General features: G+C 48.1%; 2 protein-coding genes across 3 annotated transcripts in view; one reads left to right on the forward strand and one right to left on the reverse strand.

Annotated features, from left to right (window-relative positions):
• The window catches only part of TNFAIP8L1 (TNF alpha induced protein 8 like 1), a 162,731-nt gene that overhangs the window by 108,734 nt on the left and 31,778 nt on the right, over nt 1-22,219 (reverse strand). The window lies entirely within an intron of this gene.
• Nucleotides 2,292-22,093, forward strand: LOC309522914 (procathepsin L-like). Its single transcript, XM_082206624.1, has 8 exons — nt 2,292-2,533; nt 5,613-5,750; nt 9,129-9,251; nt 12,154-12,312; nt 14,772-14,996; nt 15,091-15,250; nt 16,893-17,007; nt 21,793-22,093. Exons 2-8 carry the CDS (start codon nt 5,622-5,624, stop codon nt 21,890-21,892), a joined length of 1,011 nt encoding a protein of 336 aa, XP_082062750.1. The 5' UTR covers nt 2,292-2,533; nt 5,613-5,621; the 3' UTR covers nt 21,893-22,093.

Below are 22,219 nucleotides of genomic sequence, written 5' to 3' on the forward strand. Positions count from 1 at the left end.
TTAACCCGAGGTACTACTGTATTAGGAAGGGTTGTAAGCAGAGGGGGCTGAATGTTGGAATATTCAGGGCAGGTGAACAAAACTCCTTCTTCACAAGGTGCGTAGTCAAACTATGGAACTCACAGCCACAGGAAGAAGAAGAAGAAGAAGAAGAAGAGGAGGAGGAGGAGTAGTTTGGATTTGATATCCCGCTTTATCACTACCCAAAGGAGTCTCAAAGTGGCTAACATTCTCCTTTCCCTTCCTCCCCCACAACAAACACTCTGTGAGGTGAGTGGGGCTGAGAGACTTCAGAGAAGTGTGACTAGCCCAAGGTCACCCAGCAGCTGCATGTGGAGGAGCGGGGAAGCGAACCCGGTTCACCAGAGTCTACCGCTCTTAACCACTACACCACACTGGCTCTCAGTAGGCAGTAGGATTTAGGCAAATTCATTGAGAAGAGGCCTTTCAGTGACTACCAGCCATGCTGACTATATTCTATTGCAGATATCAATATTGCATAGTTTGAAACAACGGGGTGCATGAAAACGGGCTCCTTTTTTGGAAATAAAACATCAAGGCCCCAAAGTTTGTTCAAAACTTGACCTGCAGAACTTTCCTCAAAAGTATCAAATGGTACATCCAAACAGTTCCATAACACATATGCCAGTCCAAGGCACAGACTCAGCATCTTACAAAATATGAAATATAGCCGTATCTTGGCTCCTGAATGCCTTGGGAGTTGAACGTTTCGGCTCCCAAACGACTGAAAACTGGAAGTGAGTGTTCCGGTTTTCAAACTTTTTTTGCAAGCTGAACGTCCGGCGCGGTTTCGCTATTGTTTCTGGCGCGCCTGCGCAATTGGGAATCAGTCAGAAACCGCGCCTTGGTATTCAAACGTTTCGGAAGTCGAGTGGACATCCGGAATGGATTCCATTCAACTTCTGAAGTACTACTGTAATTCCTACAAACCTGGTCTCTCTCTCTCTCTCTCTCTCTCTCTCTCTCTCTCTCTCCAGCATTCATTTTGCCTGGACCTGTTTTCCTGGAGAGCTTCATTCAAATCCTCACTCTGGCAGAGTTTGGAAACAAAGACTCCAGCTACCAACCTTCCAAGATGGCGAATCTGCAATTTGCAATACCTCTCATGTGATCTAAAGTAAAACACCCATGGGAGGAGGATGTGTCAGAAGCTGATTAGGGAACAGGGCTTAGTGAGCGGGGAGAGTCGGTGGCAGAGGAGAGGAGGGACACCAAGAGGCAGAAATGAGTCCGGCTGGTGAAGAAGCCAGGGGGTCTCGCCCTCCTGCTGTAAGAAGCTCCCCTTCCCTCTGGTCTCCCAGAACCAGGAGAGGCATGAAAAGGGTAGAGAAGTTAGCTTCAAGCAGGCACTGTCTCAGATTGCTTGGGGGAAACTCTGGAGAAACTTAGCCAGGGACATTCCGTCTCAGCAACTGCTTCATGGAGGCAATAATTCCTGAAGATGAGTTGCTGCACTCATTAGATCTGACACTGCTGTGCAGATCCTGTTGTTGCTTATAAGAAGCTAACTCTCACTCGGTGTACTGCTGGCTCGCTCCTGTCACCTGGTAAGGGCTGGGAGAGAAGCTTTCGTGAAACCCCGGAGAGCCATCGCTGCCGCTCAGTGTGGACAATGCTGAACTGTTGTTGTTGTTGTTGTTGAGTCACTTAGTCGTGTCCGGCTCTTTGTGACCCCCTGGACCAGAGCACGCCAGGCACTCCTGTCTTCCACTGCCTCCCGCAGTTTGGTGAAACTCATGCTGGTCTCTTCGAGAACACTGTCCCACCATCTCGTCCTCTGCCGTCCTCTTCTCCTTGCGCCCTCCATCTTTCCCAACATCAGGGTCTTTTCCAGGGAGTCTTCTCTTCTCATGAGGTGGCCAAAGTCTTGGAGCCTCAGCTTCAGGATCTGTCCTTCCAGTGAGCACTCAGGGCTGATTTCCTTCAGAATGGAGAGGTTTGGTCTTGCAGTCCACGGGACTCTCAAGAGACTCCTCCAGCACAATGCTAGACTAGATGGATCAAATGCACCCCATCGTCTCTTGAGACAGACAGGTGCCAACGATAACAACAAGAGGAAGGCTGATCTGGTGGGACTGGGAAGGGGAAGCAGGTATACTGGGCCATGAAAACCCCTGTGACTGTCAGAGAGATTTCACCAGCTGCATTGCCCATGCGGCAAAGATGTTTTCTTTAAACTGCTAGGGCAACGCAAAACTTCCCTCTTTCGTTTTTCTTAGAAACGAAAATGTGTATGCTGTAGAGATTTAAGTTTGCTGAGCCCAGCGATCCAACCTTTCCGCTGGCGGCTTTTCTTCTTGTGACAAAGTCTTGCCGTTTCATCCCCGAGATGTTGTGGTTTCTTTGGGGGGGGGGGGGTGGGATGAGGACTCCAATAGATATGTCATTTGCAAGGACTTTATAAAGCGTCTTTATAAAAGGCGGCCCCTGCATTTTCGTCTTCCTCTTTCATGGAGAAGCGCGGAGAGGTTCAAACAAGAAGCTTTCTTTAAATCCTTCAGTGGAGAGAGAGGTAAGATTTGTGTGAGGGGGGCCAAATTAATTTGGGGGAGGGTGGGGGTAGGATCAGACTGCCCTGCATACCTTTGGGCTCTGTCTGAAGACTAACATCTACTGTCTACTTCGACCTTAACACAGCCAATTATCATATTTCCCTGCAAAACAGTGCTGTGAAGTTAGAGAGGATGTTGTTGTTTAGTCGTGTCCGCCTCTTCGTGACCCCCTGGACCAGAGCACGCCAGGCACGCCTGTCTTCCACTGCCTCCCGCAGTTTGGTCAAACTCATGCTGGTAGCTTTGAGAACACAGTCCCACCATCTCGTCCTCTGTCGTCCCCTTCTCCTTGTGCCCTCCATCTTTCCCAACATCAGGGTCTTTTCCAGGGAGTCTTCTCTCCTCATGAGGTGGCCAAAGTCTTGGCCTTCCAGTGAGCACTCAGGGCTGATTTCCTTAAGAATGGATAGGTTTGTTCTTCTTGCAGTCCATGGGACTCTCAAGAGTCTCTTCCAGCACCATAAGTCAAAAGCATCCATTCTTTGGTGATCAGCCTTCTTTATGGTCCAGCTCTCACTTCCATAACATCACTACTGGGAAAACCATAGCTTTTACTATATGGACCTTTGTTGGCAAGGTGATGTCTCTACTTTTTAAGATGCTGTCTAGAGAGGATAGATTTGCAATTAATGCAGCCCTGAATCTCCTGCTTTGATTGTTGTTGTTGTTTTTAATAAAAATTATCATCCACACAGTCACAAAAACAAATTAACCGAAAAAGCCTTGAAAACAAAAACGCAAAATAAATAGCAGAAACAAAAGCGCCAAACTTAATCCGTTCCGGAAGTCCATTTGACTTCTGAAATGTTCAAAAACCAAGGCGCAGCTTCTGATTGGTGCAGGCGCCCCGGAAACAATAGCCAACAGCCGCATTGGACGTTCGGCTTCTGAAAAACGTTCAAAAACTGGAACACTTCCAGATTTTCGGCGTTTGGGAACCAAGGCATTCGAGAACCCAAGGTACCACTGTACTGAACATGGCAAGAATGGTTCCAGAGAGGTTCTGCTACTGATGTTGCCAGAAGTTTGCCTTTATTTTACCGGAGCAGATCCCTAGTCCAGTGGGAACCAGCACTGGGAATTTGGGGAAAGCTGCCACAGAAGCACAATAGCTAAAAGTTCACCATGGGGATACGGACAGGCCATAGCTCAGCGACAGAGCATCTGCTGGTTCAATCCTCGCTGCCATCTCCTGGAGAAGGGCTGCCTGCCAGTGCAGACAAGGCTGAGCTCAATGGACCAATGGCAGGGACAGACTCTGGTAATAGGATGCCCTGAAGGGAGTACAAAATTTCCTCCAAAAATATTTCTAATTTTCACAATGATTCATTTCGGTACATTTGCTTTTTTAATGGATCTTCTCAGTAGGTACCTGTATAAATATAAAGGTAAAGGTAAAGGGACCCCCTGACCATTAGGTCCAGCTGTGACCGACTCTGGGGTTGCGGCGCTCATCTCGCTTTATTGGCCGAGGGAGCCGGCCTACAGCTTCCGGGTCATGTGGCCAGCAGGACTAAGCCGCTTCTGGCGAACCAGAGCAGCGCACGGAAACGCCTTTTACCTTCCCGCCGGAGGGGTACCTATTTATCTACTTACACTTTGACGTGCTTTCGAACTGCTAGCTTGGCAGGAGCAGGGACCGAGCAATGGGAGCTCACTCAGTCGCGGGGATTCGAACCGCCGACCTTCTGATTGGCAAGTCCTAGGCTCTGTGGTTTTACCCACAGCGCCACCCGCGTCCCAGCTTGTATAAATATAGTGGGTTTTTAAAAATTAAAAAAAGCATTGTTATTCCTAGACAATGCACTAAAAGGACATTTAAGCTTAAAAGCAAACAGCAAAGCAGTGCTTTTTTTTCCTGTGACTGAGAAAGTCTGGACTCGTGTACATGGAATCTTACAGTGGTGGATTTAGAGGAGTATGATACATAATGGAAGTTTCTTTATATATATAATTTGTTATTACATTTTCTGTTTTACAATTTAAAGTACCGTATTTTTCGCCCTATAGGACGCACTTTTTCCCCTTCAAAAATGAAGGGGAAATCTGGGTGCGTCCTATGGGGCGAATGCAGGCTTTCACTGAAGCCTGGAGACCGAGAGGGGTCGGTGCGCCCTGACCCCTCTCGCTCTCCAGGATCAGGAGAGCCCCAGCGCCAGCCCCACAAGGTCGGGGGACAGAGGGAGGCGGAACGCTGCCATCCCACTGTCTCCTGAAGTGGTTTGGAGGCTGGCGGTGGGGAGAAGAGCGCTTCTCCCCGCTGCCTGCCCCACAAGCGCCTGGGGGGGGAAAATAAATTTTTTTTCTTTATTTCCCCCCAAAAAAACTTGATGCGTCCTATGGGCCGGTGCGTCGTATGGGGCGAAAAATACGGTACTCATTTCTACATCCTTAAGGTATCCATGACTTTCCTCCCTCTCTTTCCATGGTTCATTTTGCACAACATAAACCCCTGCGTATTTTACATAAACTAAACCGTTCAGTATTCCATTATTCCATCCATCCAAACTTATTTACACTGTTGAATTTACCTTAATGATGCCCACGTTTTCAAATGAACACAGTCCCCCCCCATATATTTAATAAACGTTTTCCAATCTTCTCTAAATGTATGCTCTTCTTGTTCTCTTATATTATATATGTTAGGTCCGCAAGCTGCGCATATTCCATCAGTTTCAGTTGCCATTTTTCTTTAGTTTGGATCTCGCTCGTTTTCCATTTTTGGGCTAACAAAACATGGGCCGCAGTAGTGGCATACGTAATTAACCTTTTTTGACACCTGGGAATTTCCGTCTGAGTTATTCCCCCCAAAAAGGGGAAGTACATTTTAACATTTTTTTCCAGTTCATTATGAATTGTTTCCCAATATTCTTTTACCCTTTTACAGGTCCACCACATGTGGCTATATTATTATTCCTATTTTGCACCCCCTTGGCTCAGTGACCAGTGTAGGAGAACGGCCTGCCCTAAATCTGGCACTGCCAATCTTCTAACTTGGCACAAGCCAACTGCTTATGACTCTAGACATTGCTTTCCTAGGTAAAAAACATGCTTCCGATCTCGGCGATGGCACTGACCGGACTGGTCCTGCTGAGGACTGTCAGTGCAGTGCAGGATCCGACCCTGGACAAAGCCTGGGGAGACTGGAAGAGAGCCCATTCTAAAGAATACAGCGAGGTGAGTTTTCTCTGGCATGGCTAAGACTGGCAGTGTCTTCGCGCCTCTGAAATTCTGGCACCTTGGGAATTCGTGTGCCCCCAAGCATGTGCAGAGTGACATTCCAGAGAAGAAGAAGGAGGAGGAGGAGGAGGAGGAGGAGGAGGAGGAGGAGGAGGAGGAGGAGGGGAAGGGGAAGAATTTGTTATTTATACCCTGCCCATCTGGCTGGGTTTCCCCAGCCACTCTGGGCGGCTTTGAGCAGAATATTAAAATACAATGATTCAACAAATATTTAAAGCTTCCCTAAACAGGGCTGCCTTCAGATGCCTTCTAAACGTCAAATAGTTGTTTGTTTCCTTGACACCTGGTGTTCCACAGGGCGGGTGCCACCACCGAGAAGGCCGTCTGCCTCGTTCCCTGTAACTTCACTTCTCGCAGGGAGGGAACCGCCAGAAGGCTGTCGGAGCTGGACCTCATTGTAGGGGTGGATGGGGGTGGAGACACTCCTTCAGGTATACAGGACCGAGGCAGTTTAGGGCTTTAAAGGTCAGCACCAACACTTTGAATTGTGCCCGGAAACATACTGGGAGCCAATGAAGGTCTTTCATGACCAGTGTTATATGGTCTCGGCGGCCGCCCCCAGTCACCAGTCTAGCTGCTGCATTCTGGATTAGTTGTAGTTTCCAGGTCACCTTCAAAGGTAGCCCCACGTAGAGCGCATTGCAGTAGTCCAAGCGGGAGATAACCAGAGTATGCACCACTCTGGCCAGACAGTTTGTGGGCAGGGAGGGTCTCATCCTGCATACCAGATGGAGCTGGCAGACAGCTGCCCTGGACACAGAATTGACCTGCACCTCCATGGACAGCTGTGAGTCCAAAATGACTCCCAGGCTGCGCACCTGGTCCTTCGGGGGCACAGATACCCCATTCAGGACCAGGGAGTCCCCCACACCCTCCCGCCCCCTGGTCATCCAAAAGCAATACTTCTGTCTTGTCAGGATTCAACCTCAATCTGTTAGCCGCCATCCATCCTCCAACCGCCTCCAGACACTCACACAGGACCTTCACCGCCTTCACTGGTTCCGATTTAAAAAAGAGGTAGAACAAGACACAAGGGGAAACCAGCTCTCTGTATCGGCATAGGAAATGCCTTTCCGGTTCTGTGGAAGTCACAATCCGATACAGGTCTACTCAAAAGTAACTCGGTCAGGCTTAATCCCAGGGAAGATAGTATTTCTTCAGACTGCACATATCAGGAAGTAGAGCCAGCCACCAACTTGCATACATTCGAACATTTATCCAATGAATTTAGGGATAATAATAATAATAATAATAATAATAATACAAATACAGTGGTACCTCGGGTTAAGTACTTAATTTGTCCCGGAGGTCCGTACTTAACCTGAAACTGTTCTTAACCTGAAGCACCACTTTAGCTAATGGGGCCTCCTGCTGCCGCTGTGCCGCCGGAGCCCGATTTCTGTTCTTATCCTGAAGCAAAGTTCTTAACCTGAAGCACTATTTCTGGCTTAGTGGAGTGTGTAACCTGAAGCGTATGTAACCCGAGGTACCACTGTAACAACAACAACAACAACAACAACAACAACAACAACAACAACAGTTATTTTATTTATACTCTGCCCATCTGACTGGGTTGCCCCAGTCACTCTGGGTGGCTTCCAACATATATTAAATCATTAAACGTTAAAAAACCTGTCCCTATCCAGGGCTGCTTTCAGATGTCTTCCAAAGGTTGTATCATGCCTGTTTACGCCCGCTTTCCTCAAATGAGTCAATTTCTGTACACGCCGGTTGTTTGCAGAGCTGCATTGCCGAAATTCAGGGAAGTGGAAATTTTGCAGGACAGCATAGTTTCGGTTCACATCTCAATTCGAGAAGTGCAAATGAGCCAGTTTCCTTATTAAAGTGCATCAAATTCCCCCTCCATATCTGCTACTAACACTACTTCTTGAGAGGAGGGGAGAATTCAAGGGCCATATCAATTCCAAACTCTTTCTTGTTTGGCGATCCCTCATAGCTGAGTAAGATTGTCTTCCATGAACACGGTCTTAACAGTGAGTCCGTAATTTTGGATCCACACGTCCTTCCACATGTAGGTTTCTGGGCGGGAGTTAACCACAGGGAGGGTTTGCCAAGCGTGCCTTCCTCTTAGCACGTTTCTCCCTTGCGTCCTGAGTTTGAGTGTCTTCAAAGCCCATGACACCTTTGGTAAAGGCTGCTCTCCAACTGGAGCGCTTGCAGGCCAGTGTTCCCCAGTTGCTGGTGTTTATGTTACATTTTTTTAGATTTGCCTTGAGACAGTCTTTGAACCTCTTTTGTTGACCACCAGCATTACGCTCTCCATTTTTAAGTTTGGAATAGAGTACAGTGGTACCTCAGGTTACATACGCTTCAGGTTACACATGCTTCAGGTTACAGACTCCGCTAACTCAGAAATAGTGCTTCAGGTTAAGAACTTTGCTTCAGGATGAGAACAGAAATCGTGCTCCAGCAGCGTGGTGGCAGCGGGAGGCCCCATTAGCTAAAGTGGTGCATCAGGTTAAGAACAGTTTCAGGTTAAGTACGGACCTCCGGAACAAATTAAGTACTTAACCCGAGGTACCACTGTAGTTGCTTTGGAAGACGATCATCAGGCATCCGCACAACATGACCAGTCCAACGAAGTTGATGTTGAAGAATCATCGCTTCAACACAGGTGATCTTTGCTTCTTCCAGTACACTGACATTTGTTCGCCTGTCTTCCCAAGTGACGTGTAAAAATTTTCAGAGACTCCATTGATGGAACTTTTCGAGGAGTTGGAGATGGCGTTTGTAAGTGGCCCATGTTTCACAAGCATACAGTAAGGTTGGTAGTGCAACGGCTTTGCAAACAAGCGTTTTGGTTTCCCTGCAAATGTCCTGGTCCTTGAAGACTGCACTTCAATTGGGAGAAAGCCGCAGTCGCAGAGCTCAGGCGATGCTGGATTTTGGCAAGCCCACTTGCCACGACGAGGTGATGATCCAGCGAGTGAGTCTGAAATGTACTCAGAGTCGCAAAGTGATTTCATGCTCTTTATTCAGCTCATAGTGGTGCGGAGGAATGAATGAAAGTCCCCTCACAGTATCTGCTTTATATACATTATTTACTCAATGGGCTGCACGTGATTGGCTAATTCCGGAATTCTACTGTAAGCCAATCAGGTTGTGGATTCACTTCTATCTGGAGCAGGATTGGGTGGTTCCTGCCAACCAATCATACTTCTGCATTGTTCTAGGACCAATCAGACTGCTGCATTCTGAATCCTATTGTTCTAGGACCAATCAGACTGCTGCAGTTTGGATCCTATTCAACTCAGTACATAACAGAGTCCAAATTCTTTATCGGGTTCCTTGCAGGAGGAAGAACTTTTCCGGAGGGCTGTGTGGGAGAAGAATCTACAGGTGATTGAAGAGCACAACTTAGGGGCTTCCCAGGGGATGCACACCTATGAGCTAGGCATGAATCACCTTGGTGACTTGGTAAGTGGTCCATCGTGGGGGTCAGGTGGGATTACTATGAGGAATTATGAAAATATGGAGCAAGCCATTGTGTCTACAATGAAAGCATTGCGTTGACTGGGCTTGAGTCATTTGACATGATTTCATTCTCTGCCTGACAAGCACATATAAGCATTCTAAAACACAGACTGGTTGCTTCACCAGGCGTCCTGAGCCATAAAGATAGTAGGTAACTTTGATGTAGATTTTGTTAATCTTTAGGTAGATCTTAAGGGCCAGGAAGAGAGTTCACAAGGAGATGGTAAATACTATCTTTCATTTGCCATCCTTCCTTTCCTGTTTATGACCTCCGGGATTTGCTAAATGCATTCCGCATTCCTCCTTGATTCCTGTTTTATTTACCTGGACGTGTAAAGGGTAAAGGGACCCCTGACCATTAGGTCCAGTCATGGCCAACTCTGGGGTTGCGGCGCTCATCTCGCTTTATTGGCCGAGGGAGCCGGCGTACAGCTTCCGGGTCATGTGGCCAGCAGGACTAAGCCGCTTCTGGCGAACCAGAGCAGCGCATGGAAACGCTGTTTACCTTCCCGCCCTGGACATGTATGCATGCTCAAAGTAGTCTTTGTAGTTAAAGGGATTTCAAAAGGATTTCTCTGATCTAACTTTGTACCCACGTGGTAGGGTTTATTTTGAAATGCTCAGAGGAAATCTGATTGGTTCCTACAAGCGCTGTGCTATAAGTTCTTTTGTTAATAAAAGGGACCTGGGCTAGGGTGTGACAGATTATTATTGGCACTCCTCCCAGAGTCTTGCTGGTCAAGCCTCATGTATATTTTATTAATCAGGATCCAAATCGTTCCTTCGCCTTCGGAACACAACAGTCCATACATTGGGCAGACTTTTCTGCATTCATTCCAGACGGGTGGTTTATTGCTGTGGTCAAGCTCCTCCTTGGGGCAGGATGATAGCATCCACCTTCCATGCATAGAATCATAGAGTTGTAGAGGTTCAAGGGACCCCCTGGGTCATCCATTCCAACCTCCAGCAATGCGGGAATCTCAACCAATGCATCCATGGCAGATGGCCACCCAACCTCTGCTTAAAATCCTCCAAGGAAGGACAGCCCACCACCTTCCAAGGGAGACCGTTCCCCTGTCAAAAAGCTCTTCCTATCTTCTTGACGTTCTTCCTGATGCTTAGCCAGAATCTCGTACAGTGGTGCCCCGCAAGACGAATGCCTCGCAAGACGGAAAACTCGCTAGACGAAAGAGTTTTCCGTTTTGGAGGTGCTTCGCAAAACGAATCTCCTATGGGCTTGCTTCGCAAGACGACAATGTCTTGCGAGTTCCTGCTGGTTTTTTCCCCTTCCCCCCTTTTTCTAAGCCGCTAAGCCGCTTATCAGCTGATCCGATCAGCAGATAAGCCGCTAAAAGCCGCTAATAGCACTAATAGCGCTAATCCTTCAATGGGCTTGCTTCGCAAGACGAAAAAACCGCTAGACGAAGAGAATCACAGAACGGATTCTTTTCGTCTTGCGAGGCACCACTGTAATTTGAAGCCGTTGCCTCGATTTCTACCCTCCAGAGCAGGAGAAAACAAGCTTGCTCCGTCTTCCATGTGACAGCCCTTAAGATATTGGAAGTTGGCACTCATATCTCCTCTCAGTCTCCTCTTTTCCAGGCTAAACATACCCAACTCCTTCGACCGTTCCTCATAAGGCTTGGTTTCCATACCCTGAATCATCTTGATCACCCTTCTCTGCACACCTTATCACCAGCTTATCAACATCCTTCTTTAACTGTGGCACTCAGAACTGGATGCACTCATCCAGGTGTGGTCTGACCAAGGCAGAACAGAGTGGGACTGTTACTTCCCTTGATCTGGACGCTAGACTTCTGCTGATGCAGCCTAGAATAGCATTACATATTTACAGGACCGCCTCTCCTGGTCTGCCCTGCAGAGGACCTTAAGGTCCATAAATAATCATAGTTTAGAGGTCCCGGGCCCTAAGGAAGTTAGATTATCCTCCACCAGGGCCAGGGCCTTCTCAGTGATGGCTCCGACCTGGTGGAATGCTCTGTTCCATGAGACCAGGGCCCTGCAGGATTTAACTTCCTTCCGCAGGGCCTGTAAGACAGAGCTATTCCGCCTGGCTTTCAATTTGAACTTAGCTGGATCTTTTATTTCCCTTCCTTCCCTCCCCCTCCCCTTTTTATGAAGATTACTCACTCTGGGATCCCACAGCTAATTTTCCCCTGGTCTCTTCGCTGGCCCAAATAGGACTACGGTGGTACCTCGGGTTACATACGCTTCAGGTTACATACACTTCAAGTTACAGGTTCCACTAACCCAGAAATATTACCTCGGGTTAAGAACTTTGCTTCAGGATGAGATCAGAAATCATGCTCCAGTGGCGCGGCAGCAGCAGGAGGCCCCATTAGCTAAAGTGGTGCTTCAGGTTAAGAACAGTTTCAGGTTAAGTACGGACCTCCGGAACGAATTAAGTACTTAACCCGAGGTACCACTGTAATTCAGCCAGCTAGCCCTGGTGATCATCTAATGTTTATTGGATGGATTTTCTCCCTAAATTGATTTTTGAATTCTGAATTTATTGTTATTCACGTTTTATACTGTATATACTGTATAGGTGTTTTAAATTTGTTGTTAGCCGCCCTGAGCCCGGTTTTCTGAACTGGGACGGGTGAGGTATAAATAAAAAATTATTATTTTTTATTATTAGCTTTTTTTGCTGCTGCATCACACCGTGGGCTCATGTTAAGCTTTTGGTCCAGTAAGATGCTCATATCCTTTTCTTAGGGAGAAAGAAAGCAACTCCTGGCCACCCACCTCTCAGGCCACAAGCCAAGAGCATCTCTAAGGAGAGGAAATAAGCTTTGATGTGAACTCTGCTTTTCTTCCCCAGACGCGAAAAGAGTTTAACCAAAAGCTGAATGGCTTCCGTTCAGACACAGCTGAAGAAGATGGTGATGACGAGGCCCTTTTCGAAGATACTGACACCCACGAGACACCCAAGCATGTAGACTGGCGCACCAAAGGTTATGTCACCCCCATAAAAGACCAGGTGAGATGGCAGCAAATTGGGAGTGTTCAACTTGGACCTGGGAGCCTGGGGTTCAAATGCTCTTACCACGTGTCGGTCACTTGTTACCTCCCAGCTTGCCTTACCCTCACAGGGCTTTTGTGCGGAGAGAGAGGAGGCCGGGCCTCATCCTGCAATGGTGGTGGTGCCTGCCCCCCAATACTGTTGTTGTTGTTTAGTCGTTTAGTCGTGTCCGCCCTGGACCAGAGCACGCCAGGCACTCCTGTCTTCCACTACCTCCCGCAGTTTGGTCAAACTCATGCTGGTAGCTTTGAGAACATTGTCCCACCATCTCGTTGTCTGTCGTCCCCTTCTCTTTGCACCCTCCATCTTTCCCAACATCAGGGTCTTTTCCAGGCAGTCTTCTCTTCTCATGAGGTGGCCAAAGTCTTGGAGCCTCAGCTTCACAATCTGTCCTTCCAGTGAGCACTCAGGGCTGATTTCCTTCAGAATGGAGAGGTTTGATCTTCTTGCAGTCCATGGGACTCTCAAGAGTCTCCTCCAGCACCAGAATTCAAAAGCATCCATTCTTCGGCGATCAGCCTTCTTGATGGTCCAGCTCTCACTTCCATACATCACTACTGGGAAAACCATGGCTTTAACTATACGGACCTTTGTCGGCAATACAAAGGTCCGTATAGTTATACAAAGGTCCGTAGAGTCCCCAATACTAGATCTTCCTAATTCTCAGCTGCCCTTCCCAGCTGGTGGTCTCAATCTTGCAAGGGCTTCCTTTGTGCCCAGCATTGAGTGTCCACAAATGTTTAGTTTCCACTGTTTAGAACAAGCACTTTAAATGGATTTATAACTTCCAAGGTGATTGTGTTTTCTGCTGAACAGACTGGTGTTGGAGAGAGCGCGAGCACAAAAAGGTTAATACACAAAAAATAATAATAGTGTGCTCTTGGGAATCAAAGCACCTTCTATAATTCTATCGACCAAAACTTTTAATATACCAATTCTCGTATACTGTTATTTTCCTACAAAAGACTTGTAGTATGTTCCCTATAAGCTCATTCGAATGTTTAACTAACTTCTCCTAAAACCTGCGTGGCGGCGCTGAGAGGATGTACTGACACCGTATATTTAAAGTCTGAATTGAGATCGTTCTTAACCTGTCATGGCCACCTGATGAGTGAAAAAAAATGTTATTCATCCATCCATCAGGAGTTGTGAACTGTTCTGCAAAGCCAATATCAACAGGGACAGCTAATTGTGGATCTGGGAAATTCACAAATGTCCTTTAGTAATCTGAAATAGTAATTTGCGGTATAATTGAGCCGCCCCGGGAGACCAGAAAATTACAGCTGTTATGTATTCAGTGGTCTGTGTTTGCCTGAGCCTGAGTCTGGACTAAGGAATCTGAGCTCCTGTGTTCTGATTCGATACTTGATGTCCAATCACAAAACATTTCAGGATTTGGGCCTCTGCCATTGGCCCTTGAACTCTGTGTCGTGATTCGCCGCTTGGAAGTTTAGACAGCCAATCACGTTGGGAGTGGCCCAGGAATGTATATAAGTGGTTGCTTTGCCCCCGTTTCCCAGTTATGTAGTTCAATAAAGGTTCTTGCTGTTATCGCTGTGTCTTGCCTTGTGGGAACCCAATAATAATAATAATAATAATAATAATAATAATAATAATAATAATTTATTATTTATACCCCACCCATCTGGCTGTGTCTCCCCAGCCACTCTGGGTGGCTCCCAATCACGTTAAAAACAATACAGCATTAATTATTAAAAACTTCCCTGAACAGGGCTGCCTTCAGATGTCTTTTAAAGATAGGATAACTGCTTATTTCCTTGGCATCTGAAGGGAGGGTGTTCCACAGGGCGGGCGCCACTACCGAGAAGGCCCTCTGGTTCCCTGTAACCTCACTTCTCGCAATGAGGGAACTGCCAGAAGGCCCTCGGCGCTGGATCCGGGCTGAACGATGGGGGTGGAGACACTCCATCAAGTATACAGTACCGAAGCCGTTTACGGCTTTAAAGGTCAGCACCAACACTTTGAATTGTGCTCGGAAACGTACTGGGAGCCAATGCAGATCTTTTAGGACTGGTGTTATGTGGTCTCGGCGGCCACTCCCAGTCACCAGTCTAGCTGCCGCATCCCGGATTAGTTGTAGTTTCCGGGTCACCTTCAAAGGTAGCCCCACGTAGAGCGCATGGCAGTAGTCCAAGTGGGAGATAACCAGAGCATGCACCACTCTAGGGTGACAGTCTGCGGGCAGGGAGGGTCTCAGCCTGCGTACCAGGTGGAGCTGGTAGACAGCCGCCCTAGGCACAGAATTGACCTGTGCCTCCATGGACAGCTGTGAGTCCAGAATGACTCCCAGGCTGCGCACCTGGTCAGGACCTACACTTCAACAATACCCCTAGGAGGGATGGCCCCTAACCCAGATCCCGACTGCTGGATCAAGAAGCTTCCTATTTCCCCTACAGGGTGATTGTGGGTCTTGCTGGGCGTTCAGCGCCACCGGTGCCCTGGAAGGCTTGCATTATAAGAAGACCCGCAAGCTGGTCTCACTGAGCGAACAAAACCTCGTCGACTGCTCCTGGAAGCAGGGAAACCAAGGGTGCGACGGAGGGTACATGAACTGGGCCTTCAAGTACGTCTGGCTTAACAAGGGGATCAACTCTGAGAGGACCTATCCCTACGAGGCCGAGGTAATGTGGGAGAAGGGACCTGCCGTTCTGCGACTGCGGGGCGCGGGCCGACGCTCAGCCAAAGCTCACATCCCCAATGGGTCTGTCTTGGCAGGATGGGCCCTGTCGGTTCAACGCCTCCGACCGAGCAGCAACGTGCGCTTCTAGGGTCAAGATCCCGAAGAGGAACGAGACAGCCCTGGCGCGAGCTGTGGCGAAGGTGGGCCCCGTTTCCGTCGCGGTGGACGCAAGTACCTTTATGTTCTACAAGTCGGGTAAGTTAACATTTTTTGATAGGAAGACAGGCTGTGCTCCCATGCTTATGTTGTAGCCTGTCAGACCTTTCCCATTGGTTGGGTCTGCGTTGCTCCCGGGAGGGAGGGAGGCAGTCAAGAGACATCGAGGATGATTCAGAGAAAGAGTTTACAGTGGTGCCTCGCAAGACGAAAAGAATCCGTTCTGTGATTCTCTTCGTCTAGCGGTTTTTTCGTCTTGCGAAGCAAGCCCATTGAAGGATTAGTGGATTAGTGCTATTAGCGGCTTTTAGCGGCTTATCTGCTGATCGGATCAGCTGATAAGCGGCTTAGCGGCTTAGAAAAAGGGGGGGAGGGGAAAAAACCAGCAGGAACTCGCAAGACATTGTCGTCTTGTGAAGCAAGCCCATAGGAAATTTGTTTTGCGAAGCACCTCCAAAACGGAAAACTCTTTCGTCTAGCGAGTTTTCCGTCTTGCGAGGCATTCGTCTTGCGGGGCACCACTGTATTTCTGCTTTCCGAAGCAGCAGGAAGGCACTGTGTGATTGGTTCAGAGCAAGCACACTTAAAGAACAGTTACATACAGCCTATATTCTCTTTAGGTCCCCTTTTCCCCTCCCCAGGAATCCAGCCTCATGAGTCTGTACACGTAAGTTTGCATCCTTGAGCATGAATAGAAATTGTTTCTGTACACTCCTGGTGCCATTCCCGGGGTCTGTGCGTCAGCGTGGTCAGGATAGTTACAACCGGTAAGATAAGTTGGATGCGCCATCCCGTCTCTACTCGGGACTGACAAGGCCATCTATTACGCCTTCATGGACTGATAAAGGAGAAGGCTTTGTTTATTCAGCTGGTTTGTGTTATACAGCTCAAGCTAATGCATTTTAGCTAATTAATCCTCAAATAAAGAATTTGGGAAGTTTTGGGGCCTAATTGGGGTGACTACACAGTCAGTTTTGGGTAACCTGTCTCTTCAATGTCCTGGTGGATCAGATCAGCAATACAATGGTGCCTCGCAAGACGAAAAGAATCCGTTCTGTGATTCTCTTCATCTAGCGTTTTTTTCGTCTTGCAAAGCAAGCCATTGAAAGATTAGCGGATTAGCGGCTTATCTTCTGATCGGATCAGCTGATAAGCGGCTTAGCGGCTTAGAAAAGGGGGGGGGAGGGAAAAAAACCAGCAGGAACTCGCAAGACATTGTCGTCTTGCGAAGCAAGCCCATAGGAAATTTGTTTTGCGAAGCACCTCCAAAACGGAAAACTCTTTCGTCTAGCGAGTTTTCCGTCTTACGAGGCATTCGTCTTGCGGGGCACCACTGTAACTCACAAGGTGCCAGTGAAGTTGACTCTTTATTCAAAAAAACAAAACAGCTCAGGACTAGTGAGCACAACAACTCTTCCCAGCAGATGAGGAACTTGCGAGGACTTAAGGCACCCTAAGTCTCCTCCCCAAGTAATCTGAGATTTCTTTGCGGTCTCTCTTCACTCCTCTCTCTTCATACCTCTTCTGGTCCTGTGAGACTAGCGTGGAGGGGAGCTGGTTGCAGCAGCTTGACTCATTGAGGGAGAGAGGGGGGTTTTCCAGGGACTTGAGCATGAGCCAGGGAGGGGACTTGCGTCATTCTCTGTCCCCCCACCATGACCGGCAACTCTTCCTCCATCAGGAATCTTTCACCACAAGGACTGTGAACAGATGTTGAATCACGGCATGTTGGCAGTTGGCTATGGCACCGTCAAAGGAGATAAGAATATTAAGGATTATTGGATCCTGAAGAACAGGTGAGAAAGGGTGGCTAAGAGGATAGAGGAGGGAAAACCACATAGGTCACACTTAGGTCTTTGGGGCAAAGAGGCAAGATGGAAACGAGGGACATAGAAAGATTCCCGAAAACGAGCCAGACCATTGGTTCATCTAGCATACTCAGTACTGCATACACTGACCGGCAGCATCTCTCCAGGGCTAACAACAACAACAACAACAACAACAATTTATTGTTTATACCCCGCCCATCTGTCTGGGTTTCCCCAGTCACTCTGGGCAGCTTCCAACAGAATATTAAAATACAATAATCTATTAAACACCAAAAGCTTCCCTAAACAGGGCTGCCTTCAGATGTCTTCTAAAAGTCTGGTAGTTATTTTTCTCTTTGACATCTGGTGGGAGGGCATTCCACAGGGCGGGTGCCACCACCGAGAAGACCCTCTGGCTGGTTCCCTGGAACTTGGCTTCTCACAGGGAGGGAACTGCCAGAAGGCCCTTGGAGCTGGACCTCAGTGTCCGGGCTGGACAATGGGTGTGGAGACGCTCCTTCAGATATACTGGACCGAGGCCGTTTAGGGCTTTAAAGGTCAGCACCAACACTTTGAATTGTGCTCGGAAACGTACTGGGAGCCAGTGTAGGTCTTTTGGGACTGATGTTATGTGGTCCTGGGGGCCGCTCCCAGTCATGAGTCTAGCTGCCGCATTCTGGATTAGTTGTAGTTTCTGGGCTACCTTCAAAGGTAGCCTTATGTAGAGCTCATTGCAGTAGTCCAGGCGAGAGATAACCAGAGCATGCACCACTTTGGCCAGACAGTCTGCGGGCAGGTAGGCTTCAGGCAGGTGTCTTTCATAGCTCTCTGCTGGGGACTGAACCTGGCATGTTTACTACTTCTACCACCTTTCCCCTAAAAACAAAGGATTTCAGCCTCTATGGTTCTAAGTCAAGGACAGAAACAGATGGCCACTGGTCCACCTAGCGCAATATTGTCCACACTGACAGGCAGCCGGGCTTCAGGCAGGGGACATTCCCAGTCCTAGTTTGGAGATGCCAGCACACTTCGAATCTGGGGCTTTCTGCAAGCATATCAGGTGATAATGATAATAATACTAAATTTTATTTATACCCCACCCTCGCCAGCCAAGACTGGGCTCAGGGCGGCTAACACCCGATAAAAAAACAAGTTGATTGACATACAACTTAAAAACAAGATTAAAATACAACATTAAAATAATAATATATTATTATTATTATTATTATTATTAGTTACAGGGAACCAGGCAGAGGGCCTTCTCGGTAGTGGCGCCTTCCCTGTGGAAAGCCCTCCCACCAGATGTCAAAGAGAACAACAACTACCAGGCTTTTAGAAGACATCTGAAGGCAGCCCCGTTTAGGGAAGCTTTTAATGTTTGATGTATTATAGTATTTTAATATTCTTTTGGAAGCCGCCCAGAGTGGCTGGGGAAGCCCAGCCAGATGGGCGGGGTATAAATAATAAATTATTATTATATTATTATTATTATATAATATTATTATAATAATAATTTATTATTTATACCCCGCCCATCTGGCTTTCCCCAGCCACTCTGGGCGGCTCCCAATCAAGTGTTAAAAACAGTACAGCGTTAAATATTAAAAACTTCCCTAAACAGGGCTGCCTTCAGATGTCTTTTAAAGATAAGATAGCTGCTTATCGGTGCCACCACCGAGAAGGCCCTCTGCCTGGTTCCCTGTAGCTTTGCTTCTCGCAATGAGGGAACCGCCAGAAGGCCCTCGGAGCTGGACCTCCGTGTCCGGGCAGAATGATGGAGGTGAAGACGCTCCTTCAGGTATACAGGACCGAGGCCGTTTAGGGCTTTAAAGGTCAACACCAACACTTTGAATTGGGCTCGGAAATGTACTGGGAACCAATGCAGATCTCTCAGAACCGGTGTTATATGGTCCTGGCGGCCACTCCTAGTCACCAGTCTAGCTGCCGCATTCTGGATTAATTGCAGTTTCCGGGTCACCTTCAAAGGTAGCCCCAAGTAGAGCGTGTTGCAGTAGTCCAAGCGGGAGATAACTAGAGCACAGCCTCATTTCAATGGAAACTCAAATCAAAAACTTTTTTGAAAACGCCACGTCTTCACCAAGAAAACGTCAAGTCTTCACCAAGAAAATGTCAAGTCTTTACCTAGGCTAACTTTCCAGACTGGTCCTACATGGGCCAGAAAAAAGCCAGGGAAGTCCCCAGATTGGAGTTCCATCACAGGAAGATGAGCTGCCCCTTCATCTCTGGGCAAGCGAGTTCTTGCGTCTCTGAACGCAGGCTGCATATAGCTGCCTCGTGACGCCGCCGGGGGTTCCCCTCTGTGTGCAACCCGGCCGTTGTGACAGCTGGCATTTTCGCAGTTCAACCCCCTGCAATTCAGGAAAGCACAACAAAGTAATCTCAGGCTGATGGCCCACCACCAAACCTGTTTGGAAACCTGCAGCGAAGGTCCACAAAAACATTGTTGTTGTTTTTGTTTAGTCGTTTAGTCATGTCCAACTCTTCGTGACCCCATGGACCAGAGCACGCCAGGCACTCCTGTCTTCCAGTGCCTCCCGCAGTTTGGTCAAACTCATGGTGGTAGCCTTCGAGAACACTCCCCCACCATCTCGTCCTCCGTCGTCCCCTTCTCCTTGTGCCCTCCATCTTTCCCAGCATCAGGGTCTTTTCCAGGGAGTCTTCTCTTCTCCTGAGGTGGCCAAAGTCTTGGAGCCTCAGCTTCAGGATCTGTCCTTCCAGTGAGCACTCAGGGCTGATTTCCTTCAGAATGGATAGTATGTGTCCACAAACACACACAGTGAGGGAAATAAGTATTTGATCCCCTGCTTAGTTTGCCCGTTTGCCCTCTGACGAAGGGATGACCAGTCCATAATTTTAATGGTAGGTTTATTGTAGCTGTGAGAGACAGAATCTCTGACTTTTGCCTTCTGGGTTTCCTGTTGTCATTCTGTCTCTCACAGCTACAATAAACAAACCTACCATTAAAATTATGGACTGGCCATTTCTTTGTCAGAGGGCAAAGGGGCAAACTAAGCAGGGGATCAAATACCGTATTTTTCACACCATAGGACGCACCGGACAATAGGACGCACCTTGTTTTAGAGGGGGGAGAACAAGAAAAAAAAATCTCCCCCTCTCTGCCCAGCGCCCCTTCAGCGAAGCGGCAGGAGTCGCTGCGCAGAGAGGGGGAGAATTTCCCCCCTCTAAAACAAGGTGCGTTCAGTCGTCTTCAGGCGGCTACCTTGGAAGCCTGGAGAGAGGGGTCAGTGCACACCGACCCCTCTCGCTCTACAGGCTTCAGGTTCCTTTCGACCTGCTCTTTGGGGCTGGCGGGGGGAAGCCCACCACCAGCCCCAAAGAGCAGGTCGGGGAGCAGCGGAAAGCTTCTATGGCTTCTTTAGCCCCGCACGCGCTCTCCCAGATGGAGAGGTGGCGCGGGTTAAAGAGGCTGCTGCCATAGCCGCGCGTCACCTCTCCAGCCGGGAGAGGGTCGCGGGGCTATGGCGTCTTCGCTCCATAGGACGCACACACATTTCCCCTTCATTTTTGAAGGGGGGAAAGTGCGTCCTATAGAGCGAAAAATACAGTACTCCCCCCCCTCACTGTACGTGGTTTTTGTTCCTTTCTGCCGGTTTCAAATAAAAATCCGAAAAACCACCCTGTATTTTAAAAAGGCAGGATGAATGGAAACCACATATATACAGTGAGGAAAGATAGTATTTGATCCCCTGCTAAATTTGCCCGTTTGCCCTCTGACGAAGAAATGACCAGTCGATAATTTTAATGATGTGTGCAAACCTGGTGGGAACATCTACAGGGAACATCTGACCTTTGTAATTGCCAACAAGGGTTTTGCCACCAAGTACTAAGTCATCTTTTGCAAAGGGATCAAATACTTGCCGTATTTTTTCGCTCTATAAGACGCACCAGACCATAAGACTTTTTGGAGGAGGAAAACAAGAAAAAAAATATTCTGAATCTCAGAAGCCAGAACAGCAAGAGCGATCGCTGCGCAGTGAAAGCAGCGATCCCTCTTGCTGTTCTGGCTTCTGGGACAGCTGCGCAGCCTACATTCACTCCATAAGACGCACACACATTTCCCTTTACTTTATAGGAGGGGAAAAGTGAGTCTTATAGAGCAAAAAATACGGTATTTCGCTCATCAATCTCTTGACTTTTGTCTTCTGGGTTTCTGGGGGGGGGGAGGTTCCTGTTGTCTCTCACAGCTACAATAAACCTACCATTAAAATTATGGACTGGCCATTTCTTCGTCAGAGGGCAAACGGGCAAATTTAGCAGGGGATCAAATACTTAGAATAGAATCATAGAATTGGAAGAGACCACAAGGGCCATCGAGTCCAACCCCCTGCCAACCCCCTAGCTGTAGTTAAGAGCCCGAAGGCCTAACGAACAAGAAATGCTTTGGCCTGGTACCAAAGTTATGCAATGATGGGGGAGAGAATTCTGGGAACTGCAGTTTTTTCAAAGGGTGCCGGGAACTGTCACTCTGCAAGGGGTCTCCTTAACGACTCTTCAGCACCCTTAAAGAAACCCACAGCTCCCAGGATCCTTTGGGGGAAGCCTTGACGGCCTGAAGTGGTGCTTTAAATGTGTGGTGAACTTCTTGGGAGTTGCAGCGCCACTTGCTTGCGTAGCCCTGCATATCCCTTCCCCTTCATCTCCATAGCAGCACCCAGACTCCAGTTAGACTTATCACCCCGCTGGAACAATTTGTTGCAGAGGCTCTCACCTGTTCTTCTTACCTTCCCACAGCTGGTCTGAAACGTGGGGTGAAAAGGGCTACATGCGACTTGCCAAAGGCCGTCACAATCAATGCGGCATAGCGAGTGACGCCAGCTACCCCACTCTGTGACCTGCTGCGTGGGGCTACAATCCCTTCTTTCAGATTATTTCCCTGGTTTCAGGAACGACGACGAGCCGCCGGGCTGCTTTGAGGCGTCCCAACAGGGCAGGCGTGAAGCTCTGGACATTCTGCTTGCGAATTTACCCCGAGAGCAAATTCTACAGGAAGGCATAACATAACAAAACAAAAAATAAATTCTGCACATATTAAGACAGGCTTGAGTGTTCTAGAGAGGCTTGCATTTGGCTAGAACCAGTGTTAAACTTCTATTTAAAGAAGAAATCCAGGCAAACCTTTTACAGCTGTTTTAATGGTTTTTAGCATCCATGTTTGGGA

This window comes from Podarcis vaucheri (assembly GCF_965113315.1).
Source record: "Podarcis vaucheri genome assembly, chromosome: 18".
NCBI classification, from domain to species: Eukaryota; Metazoa; Chordata; class Lepidosauria; order Squamata; family Lacertidae; genus Podarcis; species Podarcis vaucheri.